A 25,863-nucleotide genomic window follows, 5' to 3' on the forward strand; every position below is an offset into this window, starting at 1 on the left:
CAGAGGACAGATCCCAGGACTCCTATCTCTCCTTCTACCACGTAGGACCCGGGCATCAAACTCAGGTCGTCAGGACTGTGGCAGGAGCCTTCCCACCGAGCTGCCTCTCAGGCCTTCATCTGCAGGCATTGAGCTTCCCAGGGTGCCTCAGATGCCAACTTTGGAACGATGTCTATGCACGTGCTTTAAATGATCTGTTCAGGTTCTCTCATGTTGCCTGTGCTGGCCTTAAACTCACCAGCCTGCTGCCTCAGCCTCTGGTGTACGGGGTTCTGAGTTCCCTGTCAACGTGCTTTCTGATGCTCTTCCTCGTTCTGGAGTCAACAACCGGTCTTTGCTATCTAAATGTGATCGTTAGACACAAGGAAGTTTTTTTGTTGTTGTGGCCTAACATCTGGTTTTGCTTTTATTGTTTGTGTCTTTGTCGAGTCCAGAACAGTCACCACTGGACCCAAGGTCATGAAGTGATCTTCTGTTTTCTTCTGTTTCTTTTATGTCCGTGTGTGTGTGTGTGTGTGTGTGTGTGTGTATGAGTGTGCACGTATGTGTGCATATATGAGTATGTGTACATGTGCATGCATGAGTGCATGTGTGTGTGTGTGTGTATGAGTGTGCACATGAGTATGTGTGCATATATGAGTATGTGTACACGTGCATGCATAAGTGCATATGTGTGTGTGTACAGGTGTGCGTGCTCATGTTCGAATATGCATACCACGGCATACCTGTGGAGGTCAGAAGACAACTTGCAGGAGTCACTTCTGTCTTTTCACCTTGTGAGTCCCTAAGATTGAACTCATGTCATCAGGCTTGGCAGCAAGCACCTTTACCCTCTGAGCCATATTGCCAGCCCCTCTTCTAAAGGTTTATGGGTTTTGTCTTTGATGAGCTTGAGTTGATTTTTGCAGATGGTGTAAGCTTAGGGTTGACTCTGTTCCTCTCTGCCCCTTCTTTGTTAGGCAGTTGTACGCTGTGTGGAAAATAACCCATTTCCAGGCCTCTGCTGGCTTTGTACTAAGCCAAACTGTATGTTGAGGCAAGTGTCATGCAGGTTTGACCTGCATAGTTTTGTAGCAACTATTTTTTAAAATTATTTTTACAAACTAATTTTGATAATCAGGACCCTTGGGGCATCTGTGTGTTTTGTGTTCTGGTGTCTTCCGAGTCTCCTTGTGAATTCTGAGATGGATTTTTCTCATTTCTGGAAAATATGCAAAGTAGATTTCTGGGGCCAGTGATTTATTGAGAAAGTGCCCTTCAGAGAACACCCGCTGCAAACTGGGGACTGGGAGACATCGAGGGAAGTGGTAGAAAGACTCCACAGGGTATCTAGGGAGACTGCAGCATGGACAGTCCCCACCCAGAAGCATGGGGACCCATACATGGATCAGTCTTTGGCTACGGCACCTCAGGTTCAAAGCCCATAACTTCCAAGCTAGATGGTGGGCTCTGACCATGGGTGGTCCTTTATGGGAGGGACTCTCTAAGCGACCAGCACTGGAAACAGCTGGGCAGATGCTAGACCAAGAGAGGGATGTGCATCCCCTACAAATGAGGTGATTCTGAGGCATTGCACAAAAGTGAAGAGTTGTCAGTAGCACACCTGACTCAGCACCAAGTCACAGAGCTAGTGATAAATCAAAGCTTGCTGAAAGCCGGGAGCTGCACAAGGCCTCGCTGGTGTGTGCATGCTCCTGCATTGTGTGTGTGTGTGCACATGTATGTGTGTATGTGTGTGCACATGTATGCATGTGTGTGCATGTGTGTGCATGTGCTCATGTGCTGTTTCTATGCACATGTGTGCACATGTATATGCATGTGCATGTGTGTGCATACCTGTGTGTGTGCACACATGTGTGTGCTTACATGTATGTGTGTGTCATGGGCACACGTTCATGTATGTGTACACATGCTTGTGCATGCATATAGAAATGAGAGTGCCACATCAGATATCTTTCTGTATTGTTTTTCACATTATTGCTTTCAATGCCTTTTGGGGATCTTAATTTATTTTTACTCTATATATGTGGGTGTTTTCCCTTGCATGTATGTCACATACATGCAGTACCTGTAGAGGCCAGAAGAGGGCACCAGAGCTCCTGGAACTGGAGTTACAGATGGTTGTGAGCCTCCATGTGGGTGCTGGGAACTGAACCTGGGTACTCTGGAAGAGAAGCCAGTGCTCTAACCACCGAGCCACCTCTCCTACCCTTCTACCTTCTTTTCTGGTGTTTGTCTGCCAGACTCCACCTCCAGGTGCTAGGATTAAGATGCACAGGATATAGGGGGCTGCAGCAAGCACTTTACAGAGTGAGCCATTTCCTCCCCACCCCCAGCCTCTGATAACCCTAATTTCTAGAAAAGTCAACTTCTGTTGTCTTGAGAAGCAACCTATGAGTTTGGTTCTAGTTTACTGATGTGAATAGGGAGCTCTGAGGGATGAGGGGCTTGCCCTGGGCCACACAGTTTAAAGGAGCTGAGCTTCCAGTCTGGCTTTCTTTGGTTGGAGTCACTTGACCCCCGGTCAGTATCACCCTGAGCATCTACAGGTACTGAGGTCTGAGCTGAGCTGCTTTAGGGGGGCAGGCCACCCAGACACAGAGAGCCATGCACTCTACAGTCAGAATCGAGGCACACAGCTCAGTCCTATGTGACCTCCCCAGTCTGTCACCATGGTACAGGGCTCACCAGAAACCTCAAGCTGTTTACAACATAAATGCCTAGGCCCAAAGGTCTCCCCTGGGGACTGAGAATTTTCATTTTGAAGTTCTTGAGAGCTTCTTGGAATCCGACAAGTGTTTCTGACATTTCTAGAACCCTTTACCATGAAGCAGGGTTGCCAGGGAGACGCAGAGCCAAAGAACTTCCAGTTCCCCTATGGTTGAGCAGGTTGTCTCTGGCTCATCCTCTACCCAGGAGGCCAAGGACACAGGCCTCTGACCAGTGTCCCACCAGTCTGGAGCTGGAGTGCCCCATGCAACTAGATAGCAGATATCCGACGGGGACACAGCAGAGAGAGTGTTTGTGGGAGAACTTGGGGAAAGATGCTGATACAGACCACAGAGGCCTTTGAAGTGAGGACCATACTGACAAGTGGCTTTCATGCATCCTGTCTTGTTGGGAGCGTTTCTCAGTTCCCATGGACCAAGTACACGGTGATGGGTGGCCAAGTTCAGGCCACCAGTGGGTAGTGGGTATACAACAGGCTCTGAAAAGGCTTGAGTGTCTAGGAGCCAGTGTGCCCCTGGACAGCTGGCCTGAACAGGCTCCAGTCCACCATGTCTGTGAACTAAGAAGGCCCTCCAGTTACTAACACAGGTTACGGAACACACGGGATCTCCCCACCGAGATGAAGCCAATCGAAGAGGACTTGAGAATCTGGCACATGTATGCCGTGTCCAGAGCTGGGGTTATCCAGAGAGACGGAGGGCAGGTTGCTGGTTGCTAGGAGCCAGGCAGTTGCCAAGCAACAGGGAGTGACTTCTAAGTGGGGACCAGGCTTCTGTTTAGGGTAAGAGAGACAAGGACAAAGCTTTGTGGGACCTCGAATGGCACTAAGTTTTACACTTTAAAATAGTTGAAACAATAAATTTTGAGTTATATTTATTATGCTAAACACAGTCCACCTAAACTCTCAACTCTTACACCACGTGGACATGGCTGGAGAACATCTGTTCATTTATTTGACAAATATTTACCGACCGCACCAGCCCAAAGGGTGCTTCTGGCTTTACAAAGGTGAAGGAGAAATGGAAGACCTGTCTAATCATAGTCACTCTGCCCGAGGAGGGGACTCACATCACAAAGCTGATAGCTGGCCTGGTGCAGGACTGCACCTGAAGTACCAGCCATTTAGGAAGTAGCAGAGCAACCGGATAGAACAGTGAGACCCCCATCTCAAAACCAAAGCAAATTCACCCCCAACCCCGCATGTTCATCTGTGTATGTGTGCATGTGTGTGTATGTGTGCACACGTGTGTGTATGTTATGTGCTATAGTATTCACAGAAAATCAAAATGCAATTTGTCAGAGGCAGGTCCGGTTTCATTTCTGTTGCTGTGATAAAAAAAAAAAAAAAAAAAAAAAAAAAAAAAAAAAAAAAAAAAGCAAAACTGACAAAAAGCATCTCTTGGAGAGAAGGGGGTTTATTTCAGATCACAGTTTCAGGCTATGGTCCAGGATTTGGGGGTATCCAGGAAGGAACTCCAGACAGCTAGTGCATACCATACCCACAGTCAGGAGCACACAGGGATAAATGCATGCACGCTCCATTGCTCCTCTCTTAACACAGCTCAGGTTCCCCTGCCTAGGGAATGGCACCACCCACAGTGGGCATGGTCTTCACACACTAATGAACATGACAGTCCCCCACAAACATGCCAATCCAGTGTAGACAACCCGTCATTAAGACTTTTCCCTGGTGACTATAGGTTATGTCAAATTCACAATTACAGCTGACCACTTCAGGGAGGGGAAAAGGAACCTTGTAAATAAATGTGCATATGCACTTATTAATCAGTTCATTTTAGAGATAAAGGGAAGATCAGCAGACCACCCCTGAATCTGTATTTTGGGGTGTCATAACTCTTTGCACATCCTATCCTTAGGGCTGTCAGTGGCTCCCTAGCTCTGTGAGTGACAACACTGACGGGTGAAACTTTGGGGGACTGTAGCCGCATGGAGTCATTCTGTTGACAGTTCATCATACGAATCCATACATGTGCAAACAATGGTTGCTATGACAACTCTGATGTGGGCCGACAAGGCTCGTCATGTGTCAGACCCAGGGTTGTGTGAGTTATTTAACCTTCTTTTTCACAGAGGGAGACACACTCAGAGCTGGCAGCTCACCCCATGTCACACAGGAAGTGACTGGCCTAGGTTTCAGTTTGGCCTTCGTCTGAATTTCTACTCCCGGACATGTCTCTTCTGGGATAGTATGCTGTTGGCTCTGTACCTTGTGTTTGTCTAAAATTGGAAACGTTCTCCAGGAGGGGAGGGGCTGATGTATGTGTGGGTGTCCACTTAAGAATATGTGTCACGGGCTGCGGAGTCGGCTCAGTGGTTAAGAGCACTTGTTCTTACAAAGGACCGGGGTTCAATGCCCAGAACTTACACGGAGGCTCACCACTTCCTTAGGCACCAGACATGCACGTGGTAAACAGACTAGTCAAAGGCAGAACAACCCAAGTGCATGCTGGGAGTGGATAGATAAACTGTAGCACATTCATACAATGGGATATTAGGTTTTGTTTGTTTGGGTTTTTTGTTTTGTTTGTTTGTTTTTTTGTTTTTGTTTTGTTTTGTTTATGTTTTTTCGAGACAGGGTTTCTCTGTGTAGCCCTGGCTGTCCTGGAACTCACTCTGAAGACCAGGCTGGCCTCGAACTCAGAAATCCGCCTGCCTCTGCCTCCCAAGTGCTGGGATTAAAGGCGTGTGCCACCACCACCCGGCTGTTTTTGTTTTTTTGAGACAAGATTTCTCTGTGTAGCCTTGGATGTCTTGCAACTCACTCTGTAGACCAGGCTGGCCTCAAACTAAGTGATCTACCTGGCCTCTGCCTCCTGAGTGCTGGGATTAAAGGTGTGCACCCCTGCCGCCGTTACCACCACGCCCCTGCTCCATACACCTTAGAACAATCTTAGAAGCATCACAGTAGGAGAATGTGCTAGACATAGGACAAGCACGTCATGATTCTGTTTTCATGAAGGGATCCAGGACAGGCGACTTCAGAGGTCAAATGTTGAGCAGTGGTTGGCAGGGACCGGAATGAGAAAGGGTGGTTTTATCATTTGTTTTTCTGTTTGCTCTTTTGTTTTGTCTTTGTGAGCAAGGTTCATTAAATAGCTCAGGCTGGCTTTGAACTCACTGTGCTCCCGCCTCAGGCTCCTGTCGCCTGGCACTACAGGTGTGTGTCACCTGTAGCTCAAGGACCAGTGTTTGATGGGTAAAGAGTGTCAGATGAGGAGAGACACAAAGCTTTGGGGGAGGATGTGGTATTGGCCGCCTGTTATCCAGAGTACTTACTGCCACTCGGTCCTCCAAGATGCCAAAATACTTTTATGTACATTTTCCTGCTATAGACACGCCCTCCCATTTAGCACACTTTCTTTCAGTAGACATGTATCCTGCGCCTTCTCACAAGCGGGTCTGCACTGGCCAGTGGGGCTTTCTTGTTGGTCGTGTTAGAACAAATCTCTGAGACCTGATCCCTGAGACGCAGACTCTTCCCTGTGTTCCTGAGCCAGGCTTCCTGACTCTCTTAGGCACCTGCAGAACCTAGGTTGAGCTGCACTTCAGTGACCTGTCGCCTGCCTAGGGGTAGCTGGGTCATGGGTTCAAGCCCCTAGCACCCCTATAAAGAGAATGTCAGGTCTTGGCCCCACCCTACAGAATCAGCATTTGCAGTTTAACAAGGTTTGCCCCGATGTGGAAGGAAGCGGCAGCTCCTGAGTGGAGAAAACCATGTGTTTTCCCTTTAGTTTCATGAGTTTTTGCCATTTTTTAACTGGGATGTCAGATTGCTTCTGTCCCGTGAACTTCCTGAGAGCCAAGTCAGGTCAGCTTTGTGCGGTGCATGCTCGTGGCAAAGCTGTGTGTGTGTTCATGATGACCTTGTCCGTGAAATGGGAGCACTGCACTGGTGGGACTGATGTGAGTGTGCGCAGGCCCCACGGGTGGGAATGACCCCGCCCTGCAGGCTCTGCTCACAGTTGCTCCCTTGGAGAAGAGACTTTGCTCATGGTCTTTGGGCAGATATGAAAGAGAAGCCTTTTTTTGTTTTTTTTTTTTTTTTTTTTTGTTTTCGTTTTTGTTTTTTGAGACAGGGTTTCTCTGTGTAGCCCTGGCTGTCCTGGAACTCACTCTGTAGACCAGGCTGGCCTTGAACTCAGAAATCCGCCTGTCTCTGCCTCTCAAGTGCTGGGATCAAAGGCGTGTGCCACCACCTCCTGGCTAGAGAAGCCTTAAGATATTAAGTTAGATGAAGTCAGCCAGGTTATATTTCAAATCTGTCGGGCTCAAAAAAAAAAAAAATGTTTATCAGCTGTGCGAGCCAAGCTTTCCTGAGGAAGGGAATGTAAAAGAAAATCAAAGAGAAGCAGCGTGTGCTGAGTTATGGGGCGTCAAGACAAGGTTGGCTCCCGCCACTCCTATTTCTTGGCATTTAAACAGCATATATATATAATAATTTACCAAAATAGCCAGAGACTGGTTTTGTTTTTGTTTTTTGTTTTGTCTAAGTTTGCTACTTAAGAAGGGAAGAACTTGCGGAAACAGCTGTGTGATCTGTTTTATGAGGAACCTTAAGTGAGGGTCCGTGGACTCTGGAGGTGCCCGATTAAGAGTCCATCTCTTGCCGGGCGGTGGTGGCACACACCTTTAATCCCAGCACTTGGGAGGCAGAGACAGGCGGATTTCTGAGTTCGAGGCTAGCCTGGTCTACAGAGTGAGTTCCAGGACAACTAGAGCTACACAAAGAAACCCTGTCTCAAAAAAACCAAAAACCAAAAAAAAAAAGAAAGAAAGAAAGAAAAAAGAGTCCATCCCTTCAATCCACTCATCCGAGCCTCTGGCCCTCATTCCTTGAATAGAGGAGGAAATAATGAAGCTCTAATCAATTTGTGATCTTTACAGAGCAGCATTTAGGGTCCCCCAGAGAGAGGGGTCCACCTCAGAAGAGAGTCCTCAGTGCCACCATGGACTGCCTTGGCTTTCACTCTCCCTAACCATGCCATCCAGGGGCTGTGTGACCCTGGGCGGGTCGCTTTACCACCCTGAGTCGGTTTCATGGCTTTACATGGAGATGGTAGTTACTACCTCTCAGGGTTGTCATGGGGACCGAAGATACCACTGTGGAGACAGTGTCTTGGAAAGACCGGTGTTTTCAGTGAGTGTTAGGTGTGCTCAGTGCTGGTTACAGAGTGGGACAAAGTTCACATGGCTCTCACCCCGCCTCCCCCCCCCCCCCACCCCGTGGTAATGAGGTCACTGGAATCCCTTCTCTCACAAGGGGACTGTGCGCTCACAGTAGAGGTGGCCTTCAGTGAAATGCATACCCGGCGGATAGGAGGGGGGACCTGCATTTGAGATCCTAAACCGACGTTTTACAAAGCCAGGTGTAGGGGCACACACTTGTAATCCCGGGTCCCGGGAGTCAGAGACAGGCAAATCCCAACAAGCAGTCTAACCTACTTGGCAAGTTCTTGGCCAATGAGAGACTCCGTCTTAAAGAAAAGGCGAAGATACTTGAGGCAGAAGAGCCATGTTGTCTCTGGTGCACACACGCATGCACAGATATGCAACACCACAGGCGTGTTCTCATTTAGAGATGGACAGGTTAGGAGGCCCATTGAGGGGATGTGTTCTACTTACAGAAGTGGAGATCGTGGGGGAGCAGGTGGGTTGCTCCACACACTGACGGGCAGAATAGGGAGGTGACAAGAGACGGGAGGGCTCAGGACCCAGTGCCAGCTGGGCTTTTGCTGTCTGAGGGAAGAGCAGCCCCTGGAGGGGGCTTTCAGATCATTGTGGTCGGGAAGGGACCTCTCTCCTCAGTAATGAGGTTCTAACGTGACACAGGAAACCCTGACCGATCTGCACCCAGAGAACAGAGAACAACTCGGGTGTCTGAGGAGGGAGGCCGGCTGCAGGCCTGAGGGAGGAGGCGGTGGATGCAGCGGACGCCTCCTAGACAGACAGGGCCACATGGCTGGGTCAAGGGTCACTTAAATATGTATGTGCTGTGCCAGAGACACGCCTGTGCATGGGGAATCACATGGGTTCCGGGTGATTGACAGGTGAAGGGAGGTGTACAGGGCAACAGACTCTACCAAGATCTTAAATACTATGTGCACCAGGACCTTACACACTGTGTGCACCAGGACCTTACACACCGTGTGCACTGGGATCTTAGACACTATGTGCACCAGGACCTTACACACTGTCTGCACCAGGAGCTTACACACTGTGTGCACCAGAACCTTAGGCAGTTCTCAGCACACAGGGCCATCCTGGTTTACAGAGTGAGCTGAAGGACAGCTCAGGTTATACAGAAACACCCTGACTCAAAAAAAAAAAAAAAAAAAAAAAAAACCACAAACAAACAGAAAATAAATATCATTTATTTCTCTCTCTCTCTCTCTCTCTCTCTCTCTCTCTCTCTCTCTCTCTCTCTCTGTGTGTGTATGTGTGTATGTGTGTGTGTGTTGGATCTCCTAGAGCTGAAGTTACAGCCTCATAGCCTGGGCACAGGGCACTGAACTTGCCTCCTGAGTCCAGCAGGCACTCTTACCTCCTGAGTTAACCCCTTAACCCCTCCAGCCCTATGACATTCTTAAAAGACAGCCTGACCTCAAACTCATGATCCTCCTGCCTCAGCTTCCCAAATGCTGGGCTTACAGGTATGCAGCACCGTGCTAGACTCCAGCATGCCTGCTCTTAGCCCGTAGACAAGTGTTTCCCTTCAGAGGCCAAGAGCACTGGGAGAGTTGCTTACTCCCTGGCTCTGCATCTCACTCCAGCCCAGATGCTCAGCTCCCCAGCATGGCGGCTTGGTTCAGTAAAATACCGAGAATGCCCACAGAAGACAGAAACTCACTGTTGATGTTGGACCTACGCCCCCACAGGTCCCTTCCACTCCTGAGTTCTAAGTTTGTCACTCGTGGAACTTTTAGTTTTCTGTGGGTTTTGCTTGTGGTTTCTTGTCACCCCACCTCGTTTGAGGAGCACTGATCTTATATCTGAAAAACAGGTGACTAACTTATAATGGTTATCATTACCTTCCTCACTGCAACACACCTGAGAAAAGCAGCTTAGGGAGGGACCATTTATTCTGATTCACAGTCTGAGGGCACACGGTCTGTGATAGCTGGGGAGAGGTATGTTGGCAGGAGCTTGCCCTTCTGGACTGAGCAGAGTAAGAAACGGGTCAGAAGCAGGGTCAAGCCCTAACCTCAAGGCCCACCCCAGGTGACTCAGTTCCTCCAGTCAGGCCTCACCTCCTGAAAGCTACACAGTCTCTTAAAGCACACCAGGACTTGGAGACCAGAGGCTTCAATGTGAGCCTGGCCCTGCAGCGTGAGCTCCCCTTTGCCGTTCTGGTCTTCCAGGGTTCCCAGCGGAATCTTCCACCAAGCTTTGCTTGTGTATTCTATGGCTTGCCTAGCCCAGAACTCCAAAGTCTTCCACATTCCTACCACAAGCCAGTTCTGAAGCCTAGGAACCCTCCGGTCAGGCCGAGCACAACGGTGAGTCACTTCCGGTTGCTAGTCTCCTGTGTCAGTGACGTTTCTTATGGCAGTGATGAAACAGGCAGAGGAAGCAACTTAGGGGAGAAAGGACTTAGTTTGGCTCATGGTCTGAGGGCATACTGCCTGTCACTGTGCCAGCGAGAGCTCACTCACATCTGGGGGGATCAGGAAGGACAGAGAAGACCAGAAGCAGGGCCAGGCTATAAACGCCAAGGCCAACCCCACAGTGACCCACATCCTCCCACTAAGCCCCACATCCTGAAGGTGCCACAGATTCCCAAGCCCAAGCTGTCACCAAGAGAGCAAATGTTCAAATGAATGAGCCAGTTGGAACATTTCACATCCATACCAAATGATCACAGAGGGTGGGCATCCGAGGGACCGATACCATGTTCTCTGTACTCTCTCCTGAGAGCCCAATCCAGGAAGCACACTGTGCCCTGAAGCTGGGTCTCCTCCTTGACCCCACCTCACAGATGCTGAAGCTGAGGCCTGGGAGGAGCTACACCTGCTCAACCGTCCTACAAAGTCAGCAGGAAAGTTAGGTTTGAACCCAGGGTTTCTTGAACACTATGCCCAGCAATGGCTCCCAGCTGGGTCATCAGAGGAGAGGGGAGGGGGAGGGGGAGGCAGGACAGGAAGGATAGCCTGATCTCCAGCTGTGAAGGTGGTTCACTGTGGCAAGTTTTTGTTTATTCACTTGACACAGCTCTCATCTGTGTAGCCCTGGCTGACCTGGAACTCACAGAGATCCTCCTGCCTCTGCCTCCCAATTTCTAGGATTAAAGGCGTGCGCCACCACACCCGGCTGCAAGTTTTTCTTCTTGTGTCTACACAATGATCATGCAACAAGGACTTTCTCATTGTCAGACTGAGTTCTTGCCCTGTTGGCTCTCAGAATCTCTTGCTAAGGGCACACGGGGGTGGGGGGTGGCGGTGAGGGTCGATGCTGGGTCTGCTGAGGAAGCAGGTATGAGGGATTTGGTGGGATGGAAGTCAGGAGTGGGGTTCCAGGTGAGATCGGAAGTTGTTCTGGAGGCCATGACTAAGTAACTTGTTGTCTAAGGGGGTGCCCTCCTGGGGACATGGACAATGTTGGGAGACAGTTTCAAGTGTCATAATTGAAGCTGAGAGGTGTATGTTGGGGGTGGGGTAGGTTGTGGCATTTAGCGGGTGGGGACATGGCTATATACCCAACCGAGAGATCAGGTCTAAAATATCAATCACGTCAAGAAATGCTCCTGTCATAGCTCAGGGAGTGTCCCTGTAAGGCCCGTGGTAAAGACTCACCGGTCTCTGAGAGATGGTGAGCCGGTGGGAGGAAGTTAGATTATTCATTGGAGGTAGACCCTTCAAGGGGTTCCAGGGTCCCGGCCCTCTCTCTCTCTCTCTCTCTCTCTCTCTCTCTCTCTCTCTCTCTCTCCTTGATTCACTGATTCACTGAGTTGAAAGGCCTTCTCTGCCACACAGCCCTGCTGCCAGGATGTGTTTGTCACCATACCACACTCCCAAGACAATGGAGACAGCCAGCCATGGGCTATCCCAAGGCAAAGGAACCAATTGGCCATGGGCTATCTCAAAGCAGTAGAGCCAACTAGCTATTGGCTATCCCAAGACAATGAAGCTAATTGGCCAGGGGCTATCCCAAGGCAATAGAGCCAACTAGCCATGGGTTAAGACCTCTGCAACTATAAGCCAACCATCTCTCCTACTTTTGGGGTTGTTTTCTTAGGTAATTTTGTTGGAATTATGGAAATCTTTTTAACCTGTCTGGATTAAGGAGTGAAAGAGAGCATAGAGGTGGCGCACGCCGTTGGTCCCAGCACTCAGGAGGCAGAGGCAGGCAGATCTCTGTGAGTTCAAGGTCAGCCTGGTCTACAGAGTGAGTTTCAGGGTAGCCAGGGTTATACAGAGAAACCTTGTCTCGAGAAAGCAAAAAAGAAAAAAAAAAAAAAAAAAAAAAAAAAAAACAAAAAAAAAAAAAAAAACCAACCAACCAAACTAACAAAAGTGAAAGAGAAACAGCTAACAATAACATGAGAATACTCACATATTGTGGAAGCCAGGTCCACCCAACTAGAGAGGTTACAACCAGGGGCCAGCACAGTGGGTAAAGGTGTTTGCTGCCAAGCTTGCTGACAGAACCAGCAGGCTCTGGTGAAATAAACTAGGCCTAAAAAGGCCAAGAGACACACAGGGCCTCAGCAGCCTGTTGAATCTGAAAGTGAATTTGGGTCAAAGAATGTCCCGTTGGTCACCAAAGCCTGGGAGAAGGGAAGGGCTGAGGGGGTATCTCTCAGGGGAAATAAGTTCAAACGAGCTTGAAGATGATTAAAAATAGATTTTGGGGGTTGGAGAGATGGCTCAGTGGTTAAGAGCACCAACCGCTTCTTCCAGAGGTCCTGAGTTCAATTCCCAGCAACCACATGGTGGCTCACAACCATCTGTGATGGGATCTGATGCCCTCTTCTGGTGTCTCTGAAGAGAGCAATGGTGTACTCATATACATAAAATAAATAAATAAATCTTTATAAAAATAGATTTTTGAGTGTAATCACCATAAAAAATATAGAAGAAAAAAGAGAAAGCAAATGAAGTGATGTGAATATGTGTGACAATGTATCCGTTGCTCACGGATATCAACATCTTTAAAGATAGTTATTCTGTCAGTAAGTAAATGTCCTCGACTTGGTCAAAGGAGATGGGGCAAACAGAAGAGCCAGGGCAAGGAAAGGACTCTGGGCTAGTGAGATGGCTTAGTGGGTAAAAGGAGCTTGCAGCCAAGCCTGGTGCCCTGAGTTCTATCCCCTCGGCCCCATAGGGTGGAAGGCGAGAACTAACTCCCAAAAGTAGTTCTGTGGCTTACACATGCATGGGCACACATATGTGTGTGCATAGACACCATATATAAAATAAATAATAATTTTCAATAAAATTATTTTTAATAAAGTGTTTATTAAATAAACTTAATTCAACTATTTACTATTTAATAAATAACTTAATTATTTATGAAATTAATTATTTTAATAAAATAAATAATAATTTTAAAAAGTAATAGTGAGAGAAAGAGATAAATAAGGCATCTGTGTCTGGTTTCCCTCCCGGGGGGGGGGGGGGGCGGGAGTCTCAGTAGTTGTCTGTAACCGTGTTTATCCCAACTGCAGAAAAAATAGTTCAGCCAGTGGATGGATTTTTCTGGTTTTCTTTTTTTCCTCATCATAAAGCTTTCCTAATCCTTTGGCCTGCATACACTTGTCTACAGCCGAGCTCAGTAATCCAGTGTGGGGTGGAATCTACAGTCCTGCCCCTACTCTTAGAAAGCTTGTGTGTTCCCCTCCCTATGAATCTTTCTCTGGAAAGACACAGGCCCTGGAATGAGGGCTGGGAGTGGCTCTGACGGATGCAGCACAGGCCCAGCAAGGTCAAGCCCCTGGGTTCAAGTCCAGCAGCAAAATAAATGAGTCCATATATTGGAAGGTAAGGGCCGGCAAGATGGCTCAGTGAATAAGGGGGCTTGTGGCACAAGCCTGCAGATGCAGATTCAATCCCAGGAGCCCGTATGTGGAAGGAGAGAACCGATTTCACAAGGTTGCCCTCTGGTCTCCACATGTGTGCTGTGGCATGCGTACACACATGTTTCTGCCCACACAATAATAAATGTTTTAAGTGATAAATACTACAAAACGAGAAAGGTTAGCATGGCGTTATCCTCACAGGATGAACGGAAACTGCTCATTTTCTTCATTTATGGCAAAATATATGTAGTAAATTTTATCATCTTGCTGCTTGAGATAGCACACACCTGAACCCATGATATAGGGGGGTTAGGAGCCAGGCCAGCCTTGGCTACATAGTGAGTTCAAGGGCAGCTTGGACTGTAGGAGACTCTACATCGAAAAAGGCAAAGCGAACAATTCCCATTTTTAGCCATTTTCAGTGCTGAGGGCTGCGGCGCGGTCACATGACACAGTTGCCATCATGTGACTCAGCTGCCCTCCGCACTCAGCTACTCCGATCTTTTAAAAATCCTCAAGTCTGTGTCCATTAAATGCTTCTTCCTGTCCCCATTTCCCACCAAGTCCCTAGCAACCACAATTCTACTGGGTCTCCAAAAACATGTCTACCCTGGGCTCGTTGTCCATGCAGCTTCACAAAGCACTTGTGACCCGTGAAGACCTGCTCGTTTCCCTTTACATCCCGCCTTCAGCTCATGCCACAACCTGGACCGGAATGCTTTCCCTTTGCAGGCTGACTAGTATTCCAGTTACATAGATATACCACGCTCTATTAACGTGTTGGTGGATATGGGCTGTCTCCGTGGTTTGGCAACTATGGATGACATCACGAAGCACTTGGGTATGCAAACGCCTCCTCCAGACCACGTATCCATTTCTTTGGAGGTACACGGTCAGCTCGGTATCTATGGGAACTGGCTCCAGAACCTTCCATGGAAACCATAGTCTCTGGCTACTCGTTATGAAATGTTTGCACATGACCTCAGACATCCTCCTGTGTGCTCTAGTGCATCCGTAAATTACTTCCAGTCCCTGTCCCTGGGTCAGCATCCCAGACTTCGTGTGCTGACAGGGGAGGCAATGCTCTTCCCTGTCTTGACGCCACAGTTGGTTGGCCCTGTGGATGCAGACCCCGGGCGGGTGGAACTGCTAAGAGAGGGTAGATCCTTATTCTTTCCCTTCTTCCTCTCACTCTAGCCTCGCTCGCTCTGGCCCAAATTTTATTTATTTATTATATGTGAGTACACTGTCGCTGTCTTCAGACACCCCATAAGAGGGCATCGGATCCCATTACCGATGGTTGTGAGCCACCATGTGGGTGCTGGGATTTGAACTCATCATCTCCTGAAGAGTAGGCAGTGTTCTTAACCGCTGAGCCATCTCTCCAGCCCTAGATCCTTATTCTTGAGGTTCTGAGTCCCCACCGCATCTTTTTGCGGTATCCAGGCCACTTCCGGTTCCAAGAAGCACAGGGCAGAATTGTGACCTGTCCAGGGTCTCACTGCCTGCGTCTTCTGGTTTGGGTGTTGTCTGTTTAGGGCTTAGAGTCGCTAACCGGTGTAAGCGAGAGAGGACTGCAATTATTCTAGGGAGTGTACATAGAAGCCACAGGAAGCTTCTGAGCAAGTGACAGCACCAGCCAACATCTAACAAAGTCCCTCTGGGGATAGAGCGACAACAGCGCAGCCATTCGCAACGCCCCCATGTCCTCCGTGGGGGCCACAAGCACGTGCGCATGCGCACATACTCACCCATAGATAAACGCACACATAGAAACTTTTTTGAAAACTGAATCTAAAACAAAAGCCCTTCAGCTGCTGTGACACTGCTGTCAGAGGCAAGGGCTTGAGCGTGGAGACCAGCAAGCCGAATCCTGCTGAGAACAGATGGGATGAGCCTGTGGGATCCGGTGACTGGAGAGAGACGTGGGCTGGAGCGCCGCTGACACTGAGGCATGCAAGCAGCTAGATTTCCTGAAGACTAAAAGTGTGTGAGAGAGGAGAGTCGAAGCTGACCTCAACAGTCTGGCCCACGTGTGAGGGTCGTGTGGCCATCATGGGACCCACCGCGTTCAAGTTCATCTGCTGGAGCAAGACTTGATGGCTAAGGTTACTTTCTGATCTTGGGGTCCCTTCCCAACACTGTGTTGTCGAGAGGGTCACAACCCCTGGGACCCCCAGTTCTTGCGGCTCCAAAGTCCTTCTCTGACCTCTGCCCAACACACGAAACTCACGCAGGCACATGCACACACACATACACATACATTTAAAAATACATAAATATTTTTAAATAAAGACTTCAAGTTTGCCGAGCGGTGGTGGCGCACGCCTTTAATCCCAGCACTTGGGAGGCAGAGACAGGTGGATTTCTGAGTTCGAGGCCAGCCTGGTCTACAGAGTGAGTTCCAGGACAGCCAGGACTACACGGAGAAACCCTGTCTCGAAAAAAACAAAAACAAACAAACAAACAAACAAACAAACAAAAAAGACTTCAAGTTTGGGGCTGGAGAAATGGCTCAGCGGTTAAGAGCACTGCCTACTCTTCCGGAGATCATGAGTTCAAATCCCAGCAACCACATGGAGGCTCACAACCATCTGCAGTGGGGTCTGATGCCCTCTTCTGGTGTGTCTGAAGAGAGCAACAGTGTACATAAATACATACTAAAAACAAACAGAGAGTTCAAGTTCGGACACAGGCTGTCACAGTGCTGCAGGCAGGCATTCCTGCATTCCTGCAAAGGAGATGGTAGCTGCCACTTGCTTCATTTCCTGACCAAAATGAGGTTCTGAGACCCAAACCGAAGCAGAGGGGGACAAGACATGCCAGAAGCATTTGCCAGCACCCCCACTGCCCAGTGTCTTTCCCTGCTCCTACAACAGGTCATCCATTCAGGGGCAAGCAGGCTCCCAGCTTCACAGGTGACCATCGAGCCTTGTGAAGATGAAGACAAAGGCCAACAACCACCTGGTGCTAAGTGTCAGAGGCAGGATTTGAACCCAGCATTGCCCGACTAGGATTCCCCCCTTTTATCTCGGTGAGGCAAGAAGGAGTGAGAGAAGGGCGCACTGAGGTGTCAGACTCATGCTCCATCATGAAGACAGGAAATGGAAAGAGAGAGAGATGGTCCGTGGAGCATGGAGGCGTCACAGCGTCCTTTAAGGCCCCGAGTGCCCTGGCCCTGTGGTCCTATGGGAGACACACCATGCTCTTCCCACTCAGGGCCTTTTCTCACAAAGTCTCTCTTTCTGGAATGTTCCACACAGGTATTGTTTCTGAACGGTTCCTACCCACGCCCAGAAGCTTCCTTGATCTCACTGCTGTCCAGAATCAGGACCCCTAAATGGCCCTGGGCTGTACAAGCATTTGAAACAGCTGTCACAACTATGAATGTGACATACTCGATGTCCACCTCTTCTTCCAGACCAGCGCTGCACAGCAGAACCTGGCAGACCAGCACAGTTACAGGAATTATCTACACGTGTGCCCCATGCCATGGTAGCCCCTAGCTACAGATAGCTATCGAAATGTGGTGCACATTTCAAAACAAAGGGGCAGATTTTGTGTATTTATTTACACTATGTGTTTTTTTTCAACCAGCTTTAACAATCAGCTGGACACAGCCTGAGAGGAAGGCCTCGGTTGAGAAGTTGCCCAGATCAAGTTGGCCTGTGTGCCTTTCTGTGGGGGAAATGTCTCAATTGTTAATTGATGTAGGACCGGTAAGCCCACTGTGGGCGGCACCATTTCCTAGGCAGGTGGTTCTGAACTGCGTCAGAAAGCCAGCTGGGTATAGGCCGGTCAGCAAGCTTGCAACAGCAATCTGCATGGTTCCTGCTGTACTTTGGTTGTGCAGTGACTTCCCTGGGTGGAGGTAATTATGCAGGGACAACAAATGGGCTGCTTCAAGTACCTGCCCTGACTTCCTTTGGGGATGGACTACAGTAAGGAACTGAGACCACAAAACCCTTTTCCTCATAGGCCCCCAAAGTACCTTTCTCCTTTGTAGTGCAGGATGTCTTATTACAGCTGCAGAAATGTAGGTAGAACAATATCATACCACGTAGATTACTTCACATGTAAATTATATCATTTATACTAAGCATGCATGGCCCAAGACTACCATACTGTGACCATAAGACTGCAGCTGCTTCATGGCATGAACCATTTTATCTTAACTCTCATCCAATCCTTTATACCAAGGATAGTATCAAAGTTCAATTATTGGTTGCCCAGGCTCGGTGGCACACACTTTTGATCCCAGCACTCGGGAGACAGAGGCAGGCGGATCTCTGAGCTTTGGGACAATGTGGTCTACATGGTGAGTTCCAGGACAAGACAGAGTCATCTGAAAGCCGGGCATATAGATTGGCGGTAGAGCTCTAGTTTGGCATGCATGAGGCCATGGGCTCGATCATCCCTGAAAGGAAAAATCTCACAAGCCTGCCTCACACAATAAGGAAAAGCATCACACAAGCTTGCGGCTGCTCCATACCGCACATGCGTGTTGCCTGCAGACAGCACTGAACAAGAGCTGTCCGTGGTCTCAACTGGGCCATCTCAGAGCTGTGCGACAGGACCACCAGGTTCACCAGAGGACTGCTTTCTTTGCCACGCTCACCCTGCTCCCCTCCCTGGCCTGCAATCTGCTTACAGGCTTATGGTCTATCAGCATCCAATCTCCCGCAGGACCGCGTCTGTTTCAGAGTCCACTCCTGCCAGCACTCTGGATATTTTCTCTCAGGAAATCTGTTGCCTGCAATCTGCATATAATATATGCAGGGTATGGTCTGAGAAACATCTAAGTCGTGATGTGTAACCCACTCAGATTCACACGGATGTCTGTTTTCTTTTTAGCTTCCTCGTTTTATTTTATTTTATTTTATTTTTTATAAACGGGAGGTCAGGGCATTTACAGGCTAATTCTGACCAGTCAAAGGTAGCTGGGGGCTTTCTTTTTAAAAAGATTTTTTTTGGTTTTGATTTTGTTTATACATATGTGTGCTTGTATGGGACCTGTGTGCAGGTCCCCACAGAGGACAGAAGGGGGTGTCAAATGTCCTGGAACTGGAGTTAATGGTGTTTGTGAGCTGCCCAACATGGGTGCTGGGGACCAAACTGGGTCCCCTGGAAGATCAACAAGCGTTCTTGACAGTGGAACTGTCGCTCCAGACCCTGGGGCTTTCAAGGCAGCAATTTCTGGGAGTTCAGCAACAGTAATCTACATAGTCACCGTTTGTAAATGTCTCAGGCGTGATGACAACAGGAAATGGATACTTTGTATCATTTCATATTGTCAAGCACTCAGAGTGTCTCCTTTAGCTTCCATGATAAACATAGGAACCAAGTATTATGACAGCCATTATTTCAGGAATTGAGCCCAAGTACCCAAGTGTGCAACCACACCTGACCACTCTGTTCCCGTCTCTTCATAGCTAGGGAAACTGTCTTAGAAAGGTTAACTGACTTGAGGTCAAGATTTGAACCCATGTCTGCCTGGCTCAGAGCCAATATTCTCTGACAGTAAGTCACTTAATCTCTCCAATAGACAGGGCATCTTCTTCTATCTATAAAACATTGAGAGAATCGGGGGCAGGGTCCAGGCAAGGTTTCTCTTTGTATACCCATGGCTATCCTGGAACATGCTCTGTAGAGCTGGCTTTGAATTCACAGAGCTCTGACTGCCTCTGCCTCCCTAGTCCTGAAACTAATGGTGAGCACCACCACTCTAGATGATGGTGTTGTTGTTGTTGTTGATGATGATGATGATGAAGAAGAAGAGGAGGAGGAGGAGGAGAAAGAGGAGGAGGAGGAGAAAAAGGAGGAGGAGGAGGAGGAGAAAGAGGAGGAGGAGGAGGAAGAGGAGGAGGAGGAGGAGGAGGAGGAAGAAGAAGAAGAAGAAGAAGAAGAAGAAGAAGAAGAAGAAGAAGAAGAAGAAGAAGAAGAAGAAGAAGAAGAAGAATGTTTTTGAGACAGGATTTGGCTCAGCCTGGCCTAGAACCTGTACTAACTACTTCAGACTTAGTCCTCCAAGTTCTGGGGTTACAGGACAGGCCTGCATCTTTCAACTTAGCTTCAATTAATTACATATATAAGTTTCCTTATTCTCGGCCAGGCAGTGGTGGCGCGCGCCTTTAATCCCAGCACTTGAGAGGTAGGGGCAGGTGGATTTCTGTGTTTGAGGCCAGCCTGGTCTACAGAGTGAGTTTCAGGACAGCCAGGGCTACACACAGGAACCCTGTCTCAAAAAAACAATGAATAAATAAATAAATAAATAAATAAATAAGTTTCCCTATTCTCACTATTTTTTTCTGTATTTTTAGTGCCAGGGATGGGACCCAAGGCCCTGTGCATGGCAGGCACGTGCTCAATCAGAGTATGAATGAGCCGTACCCCAGCTCCCCATTGTCAGTCTTTTTTAGTTATGGAAAGAATTAGTATGTAATGTCATACTTATATTCTAGAAAGCTAAAGGTACATATGTCCTTTGCCAAGTTCACATGGTCTAATGGTGTGTGAAAATTCATTCCACTAAAAGCTGATATTCCAATACGTGCTCTTATTCTGGGCATCTTATCCCGAGCAACACTGTTTCATTTTGTGGATCATGATTTTATTCAGGGTAATCCTTTGACTTTGTAAACTCAGTGTTTGAGCTCAGGGATGGTGGCATGATTTCCTTGAGGGGTCTCTGTTCTGACGTTTACATTTTTGCTTTGGGGGTATTAGAAGTGGGTACCCTTTAACACTGTGAAATAAAGCTGTCATTAGTTGGGGGTATTTATGGATCTATTAACAGAAGCTTAGAAGTACAATTTTAATTACTGAAGACTGTGTAATAAAAAATAATTTTACCTGAATTGAGAAGTAAATCCGACAACCCCCACAAACACTCAGAGCCTCAGAGAGTCAGACCAGTCACACTAAAAGTCACTTGGGAGAATTCCTCGGTAGCTTGAGGTTTGGGGAGTGGGGGGAGCACACCATTTTTAAAGTCACACGTGCTAACAATACCCAGTCTTTTCCAACAGACCCAAATGGAATTGACTTCCACCTGCTAGTTAAAAATTAAAACAGGAATCATGGAAATACTCTTCATACTGACCCTGTTAAGACTCTTGAAATTTGCTTTAACAAAACACCATTGCTGTTGACAGGAGCACTATCTTCAAATCCCTCTGAAGGCCTGTCTTCACCACCTCTCTGTGATTCCCCACAAGATTCACAGAGTGACTTGGGTATCCCCAGAAAAATTCCCGACCTCAAAGGAACGCATTCCTGGTGTGTCTAAGCCGAAGCTTACTCCAGCTAGCTCTCCCCCCAAACCTTTCATTCAGAAGACAAGAGTCTCCAGCCAGGGCTCTCAGCCTTCTCATTCACATGTTTCACAAACAGCCTCTCCTCTAGGAAGGCACCCGTGCTGTTTAGAAAACACTTTGCAATCTCACAACGTTCCTTTCCGAAAGACCTTGTAAGGGGGGAAAAATCAGGAATTGCACAGTAAGAGAGAGAGAGAGAGAGAGAGAGAGAGAGAGAGAGAGAGAGAGAGAGAGAGAGAGAGAGAGACTGGAAAGGGACAGATGTCAGCCCTCGTCAATTCAGCCCACATTTCCAAACAGCATCCAACGCGTTCTCACAGCACAGACCTCAAACCCCCTTCTGGGCTGAAAGCGATTTCCAAGGAAAAACACAGAAACTAAGGATTCCTACAAGGTCCTGACAGATCTTGGGGAGGGGGGGGGAATGAATCAGAAGCAGAAGCTGGGCTGGGAAAATGGCTTGTCTCCTCCAGGCCCGATTCACAATTAACAGCATTTTCCAATTCAAGAGGCCGTGCGGGGATGCACCCCTGCAGGCTTTGCTCGCCTAAAGGGCGCCCTGCCGGCCTCCCTTCGCCCCCGCGGTACTCACGGCAACTGCCTGAGCTGGAACAGGTCCTCCTCCATGTCCGCGCTGCGCCAGGGCGAGCCTGGGCATGACCCTTACATGGTGGAGCAGGGCCGGCGCTCCGGCTTTCAGCACCGGGATGCTGGACAGCTCCGCCGCTTCCTCGCTGGGCAGCTCCTGGAGGAGGGAGCCCTGCCCGGGAGACAAAGCCTGCCGCTGCCGCCGGGAGAGCGACAGGAGTGGGCGGAGGACGAGGGGAGGGCTGCGCGGTGGAGGGGGCGGGGCGAGCCCTGCTGCTCCCAGGAGCCCACGGTCCTCCTATTGGGGTGTCTGCGGAGCACCCCGATCGGCCAGAAGAAGCCTCCCTCGCTGAATAGCTGTAGGAATTGATTAATGTCGGTACGACGTTCCTCCGGAAGCTTAAGCGCTATCTAGAACGGAGTATGGATTTTTTTTTTTTTTTTTTTTTTTTTTTTTTTTTTTTTTTTTTTTTTGGAAATGTACTCCGTGTATTACACTGCTGCGTGCTGAGCACCTACTGGGTGCCAGGCACAGTAGCACGCCTCCGACGGCGGAACAGTTTGAAAAGATTGTTATCATAGACCTGAGGGCCCGATGAAATGGACCTAAGAAAGGATCCTGCTGGGTACTGAAGGCCAGAAGGTGGAAGGGTAACTCCGTTACTCAGCCAGCGTTGTGATCTTTGCGGCCTGACTGGAGAATCAGAGGTGAAACGCAAAGTTCCTGCCTTGACGTCCTTCCTTTTGAATTCAGGGTCTCCCCGTTTCCACCCGATTTAGAACTTGAGCTTCTTGAATTTTCTCAGATGCATCCCAAGTGCCCAGAGGCGTGTGCCTGGCACATAGAGCATGCTTAGTGAACATCCATCGTGACTGGGTGCGGTGGTAAAAGGAAGGGTGAAGCAGGAGGGTCTTGAGTTCAGAGACAGCCTGGGTTACAAGCAAACTGGAAGCCATATGGGTACCTATCATCTCAAATAGGTTAAACAAGCCAGGCACGGTGGTGCACAACTTGGATCTTAGTACTTGAAGGCAGAGGCAGGTGAATCTCTATAGGTTCTAGGCCACAGAGTGAGATGCCATTGAGAGAGAGAGAGAGAGAGAGAGAGAGAGAGAGAGAGAGAGAGGCAGAGAGACAGACAGAGACAGAGAGAGACAGAGACAAAGAGAGAGAGATTGATTCTCAATTCAAGTTACCCATAATCACTTGACTCCATCCAAGACCTCCCAGGAGCCTTCTTGGTATGGGCCTGATGTGCTGTCTGGACATTTAAATAGCTCCTAGAGTGGAAACTCCTGGTTCTAGTGTAAATAAATGGAGAAAAGAGAAAAATATTCACCTTCCAAAATGGCCGGCTCCCATGCTTCCCATGTATGAAAGCCATGACTGGATGAAAAAAAGTCACAGGGACAGAAAGAATTTTGTATAACTTCTGTATATGTGTGTGTACATGTGTTCATGTGTGTTGGGGGGGCAGGTACCTCTAGAAGCCAGGAGAGGGTATTTGATTCCCTGAACCTTGAGTTTCAGGCTCCCTATGTAGGCCCTCTGGAAGAGCAGCAGCAAGTGTTCTTAGTTGCTTAGCCATCTCTGCAGCCTCTACTACCCCACTGTTTTAATTATATGTATATACACACACACACACACACACACACACACATATAGACACCTATATAGTCTGTATATATTTATGTGTATACATGTACATATACTTATTTGTATATATATGTATATATATGTGGGCGTGTATGTATGGCTGTTTGACTGCACATATGTATGTGCACCACATGCATTTGCTTACAGAGGCCAGAAGAGGGCGTCAGAGCCCCTAGCACTGAAGATACAGGAGGTTATGAGCAGCCATGTGGGTGCTGGGAACCAAACTTGGGCCCTCTGGAAAAGCAGCCAGTGCTCTCAACCATCTCCCCAGTCCCCTGTAAAAGTAACTATTATTTGCCTGAAATGATTGTTGTCCCAGAGGCTTACCACCTCCGTCTGCTAACCTAGGCCGAGTGCTGGAAGCTTCTAGCCTCCGTTCAATCTAATCTAGGCCCAGAATGATTTTAGCTTCTGAGACCTGCTGCTGAATAAGCCCACCCTTTCTAGCTCTTTCTGATCTCTAGCTGGGTGGATCAACTCAGCTGTTCTGGCTCAAATCTCCTCTCCGAGCTGATTGATTCAATCTGGCTTCTCTTGGTTTCTCCTGAAACACTCTGCTTGGCCTCATACTAACTTTGGAAGAGATTTTGTTTCTAGTCTTCTGGCTCCTTCTCATTCTCTGGCACATTCTATCTTCACCTGTGTCTAGCTTGTTCTCTCTCTGCAACCTGTCTCTGTAAGACAGCCTCTTCTCCCTTTTCTCGGAGCTGCTCTCTCATAAGCAACCTCTCTTTCCTCTCTCTCTCTCATGAGAGGTGGGCGTATCCTATTCTGTCGAATCTTTCTCTCATTCGTTACTTTGTCTGCCACTCAATTAGACTTCACTTTCAAACGTGTCTGCTTCCTTTTACAAACTAACTCTACCTTCATTGTTTAGGCTTTAAAGTGTGTGCTAAGTGCACGTCTGCATTCCAGAAAGAGGGACTAAAGGTGTGCGCTAAGGCTGAGCCACACCACAACTAGACAAAGGTTTTGCCAGTAACCAATACAAGCCCAGGGTTCACAGTGTCGTCAAATATCCTGCAACAGTCCCCCTCCCCACAACCATTCTATTCTTTTAGTGTTTTAGTATTAACAAACTGAAAAGAGAGTTGGTATATAGTACAGGGACACCAATCTGAGAGCCCCAGACAGTCACACAGACAGACAGACAGGCAGACAGACAGACAGACAGCATATATTCAAGAACCATGAGCCAGTCCTGTGGTCATCACCTTTAATAGACTGAGGCAGAAGGTTAGCCATGAGTTTGAGGCCAGCTATGTCTACAGAGTGAGACCTTGTCTCAAAAACATAAAAGCCAGGGGCTAGAGAGATGGCTCCATGGTTAAGAGCACTTGCTGCTCTTCCAGAGGACCTGAGTTCAATTCCCAGCAACCACTTCAGGTGGCTCACAACCGCCTATAACTCTAGTTCTAAAGGATCTGATATCCTCTCCAGGCAACTGCACACAAATGCACAGACTCACAGACACACATACAGTGAAAAAATTAAGTTAGATTAAGTGGAAACAACAAAAAGTAAAAACATTCAAACAAAAACCTTGACAGTCTAGAGCAGGGTGTCCCAAATACCCAGGGTGTTCCTCACCTCCCTTGTTCCCAAGATGCTTCACAAACCTTCCTGTGGGACAGATCCTGCCCCGTCCTCATGTGTCAGATGAGGAAACAGGTTTTAGAACACCAACTCACACAGAGAGGCTCAGCCAGGTAGGGGTGGATCTGAAGCTAAAACTTCCATCTGTTTCTGGGGACTGTACCTTCAGGTTCCAGGTTTTCTTCGAGATTCTCAAGCAGATCATCCTGTGTGGGGCTAGTAGAAGATCCTGGGTTTCTGAAACACAGGATAACTGAAATAAATCAAAGTCAGAAAATAAGTATAGTGTAGTAGTCAGCTTGCATTGCTGTGGCAAAAATGCCCAGATGAACAAACACTTAAAAAGTAGAAAGGTGTGCTTTGCTTTTTGTCTCAAATATTCAGAGCTGTCAGTCTGTGCTCATCCAGCCTGGATGAGATGACAACATTGTTGCAGAAGCCGATGACAAAGAGAAGCAGGCTTGCTCTAAGGCAAGGAGGAAAGGGGCTCAAGTCCACATGAACCATCATCAAAAGCAAAATATGAGGACCCAGGGGACCAGGACCCCAGTTCAGTTCCCAGCACCCACAACTGTTTGTAAGTAGAACACCATGGGATCTGTCGCCCTCTTCTGGCCTCCTTGGGCACCGACATGTGCATGCTGTACACACTTTCATACAATGAGTATAAACATTCTAAATGCATACACCCAGACGCTAGCTAGCCCCTCCCACAAGGCCCCAATTCCTAATATTAACCCTTGCCTCCCAGAGCTGGGAGCCCCTGGCGCCCATACTTTGAGCACACAGGCCTCTGGGGGACATCACGTATCAATTAGCCCAGTGACTTCCAAACCTCCATCCTGTCAAACCTCCAAACTTTCACGCATGTACTGACTGAGAGGCATCCATGCCTGACAGCCTGCAGCACTCTCTCGTAACTCACTGGTGACTAGTTC

At 48.3% G+C, this 25,863-nt stretch overlaps 1 protein-coding gene across 1 annotated transcript in view; it reads right to left on the reverse strand.

The window, feature by feature from the left end:
• The window catches only part of Svop (SV2 related protein), a 64,359-nt gene extending 42,272 nt beyond the window's left edge, over positions 1-22,087 (reverse strand). Inside the window, exon 1 of the mRNA XM_076922453.1 lies at positions 21,674-22,087. Coding sequence (XP_076778568.1) covers positions 21,674-21,708 — 35 coding nt within the window. The 5' untranslated portion in view covers positions 21,709-22,087. The remainder of the gene's footprint in view (positions 1-21,673) is intronic.
• Positions 22,088-25,863: the final 3,776 nt, after the last annotated feature.

The sequence above is a fragment of the Arvicanthis niloticus genome, chromosome 24, assembly GCF_011762505.2.
Source record: "Arvicanthis niloticus isolate mArvNil1 chromosome 24, mArvNil1.pat.X, whole genome shotgun sequence".
Lineage (NCBI taxonomy): Eukaryota > Metazoa > Chordata > Mammalia > Rodentia > Muridae > Arvicanthis > Arvicanthis niloticus.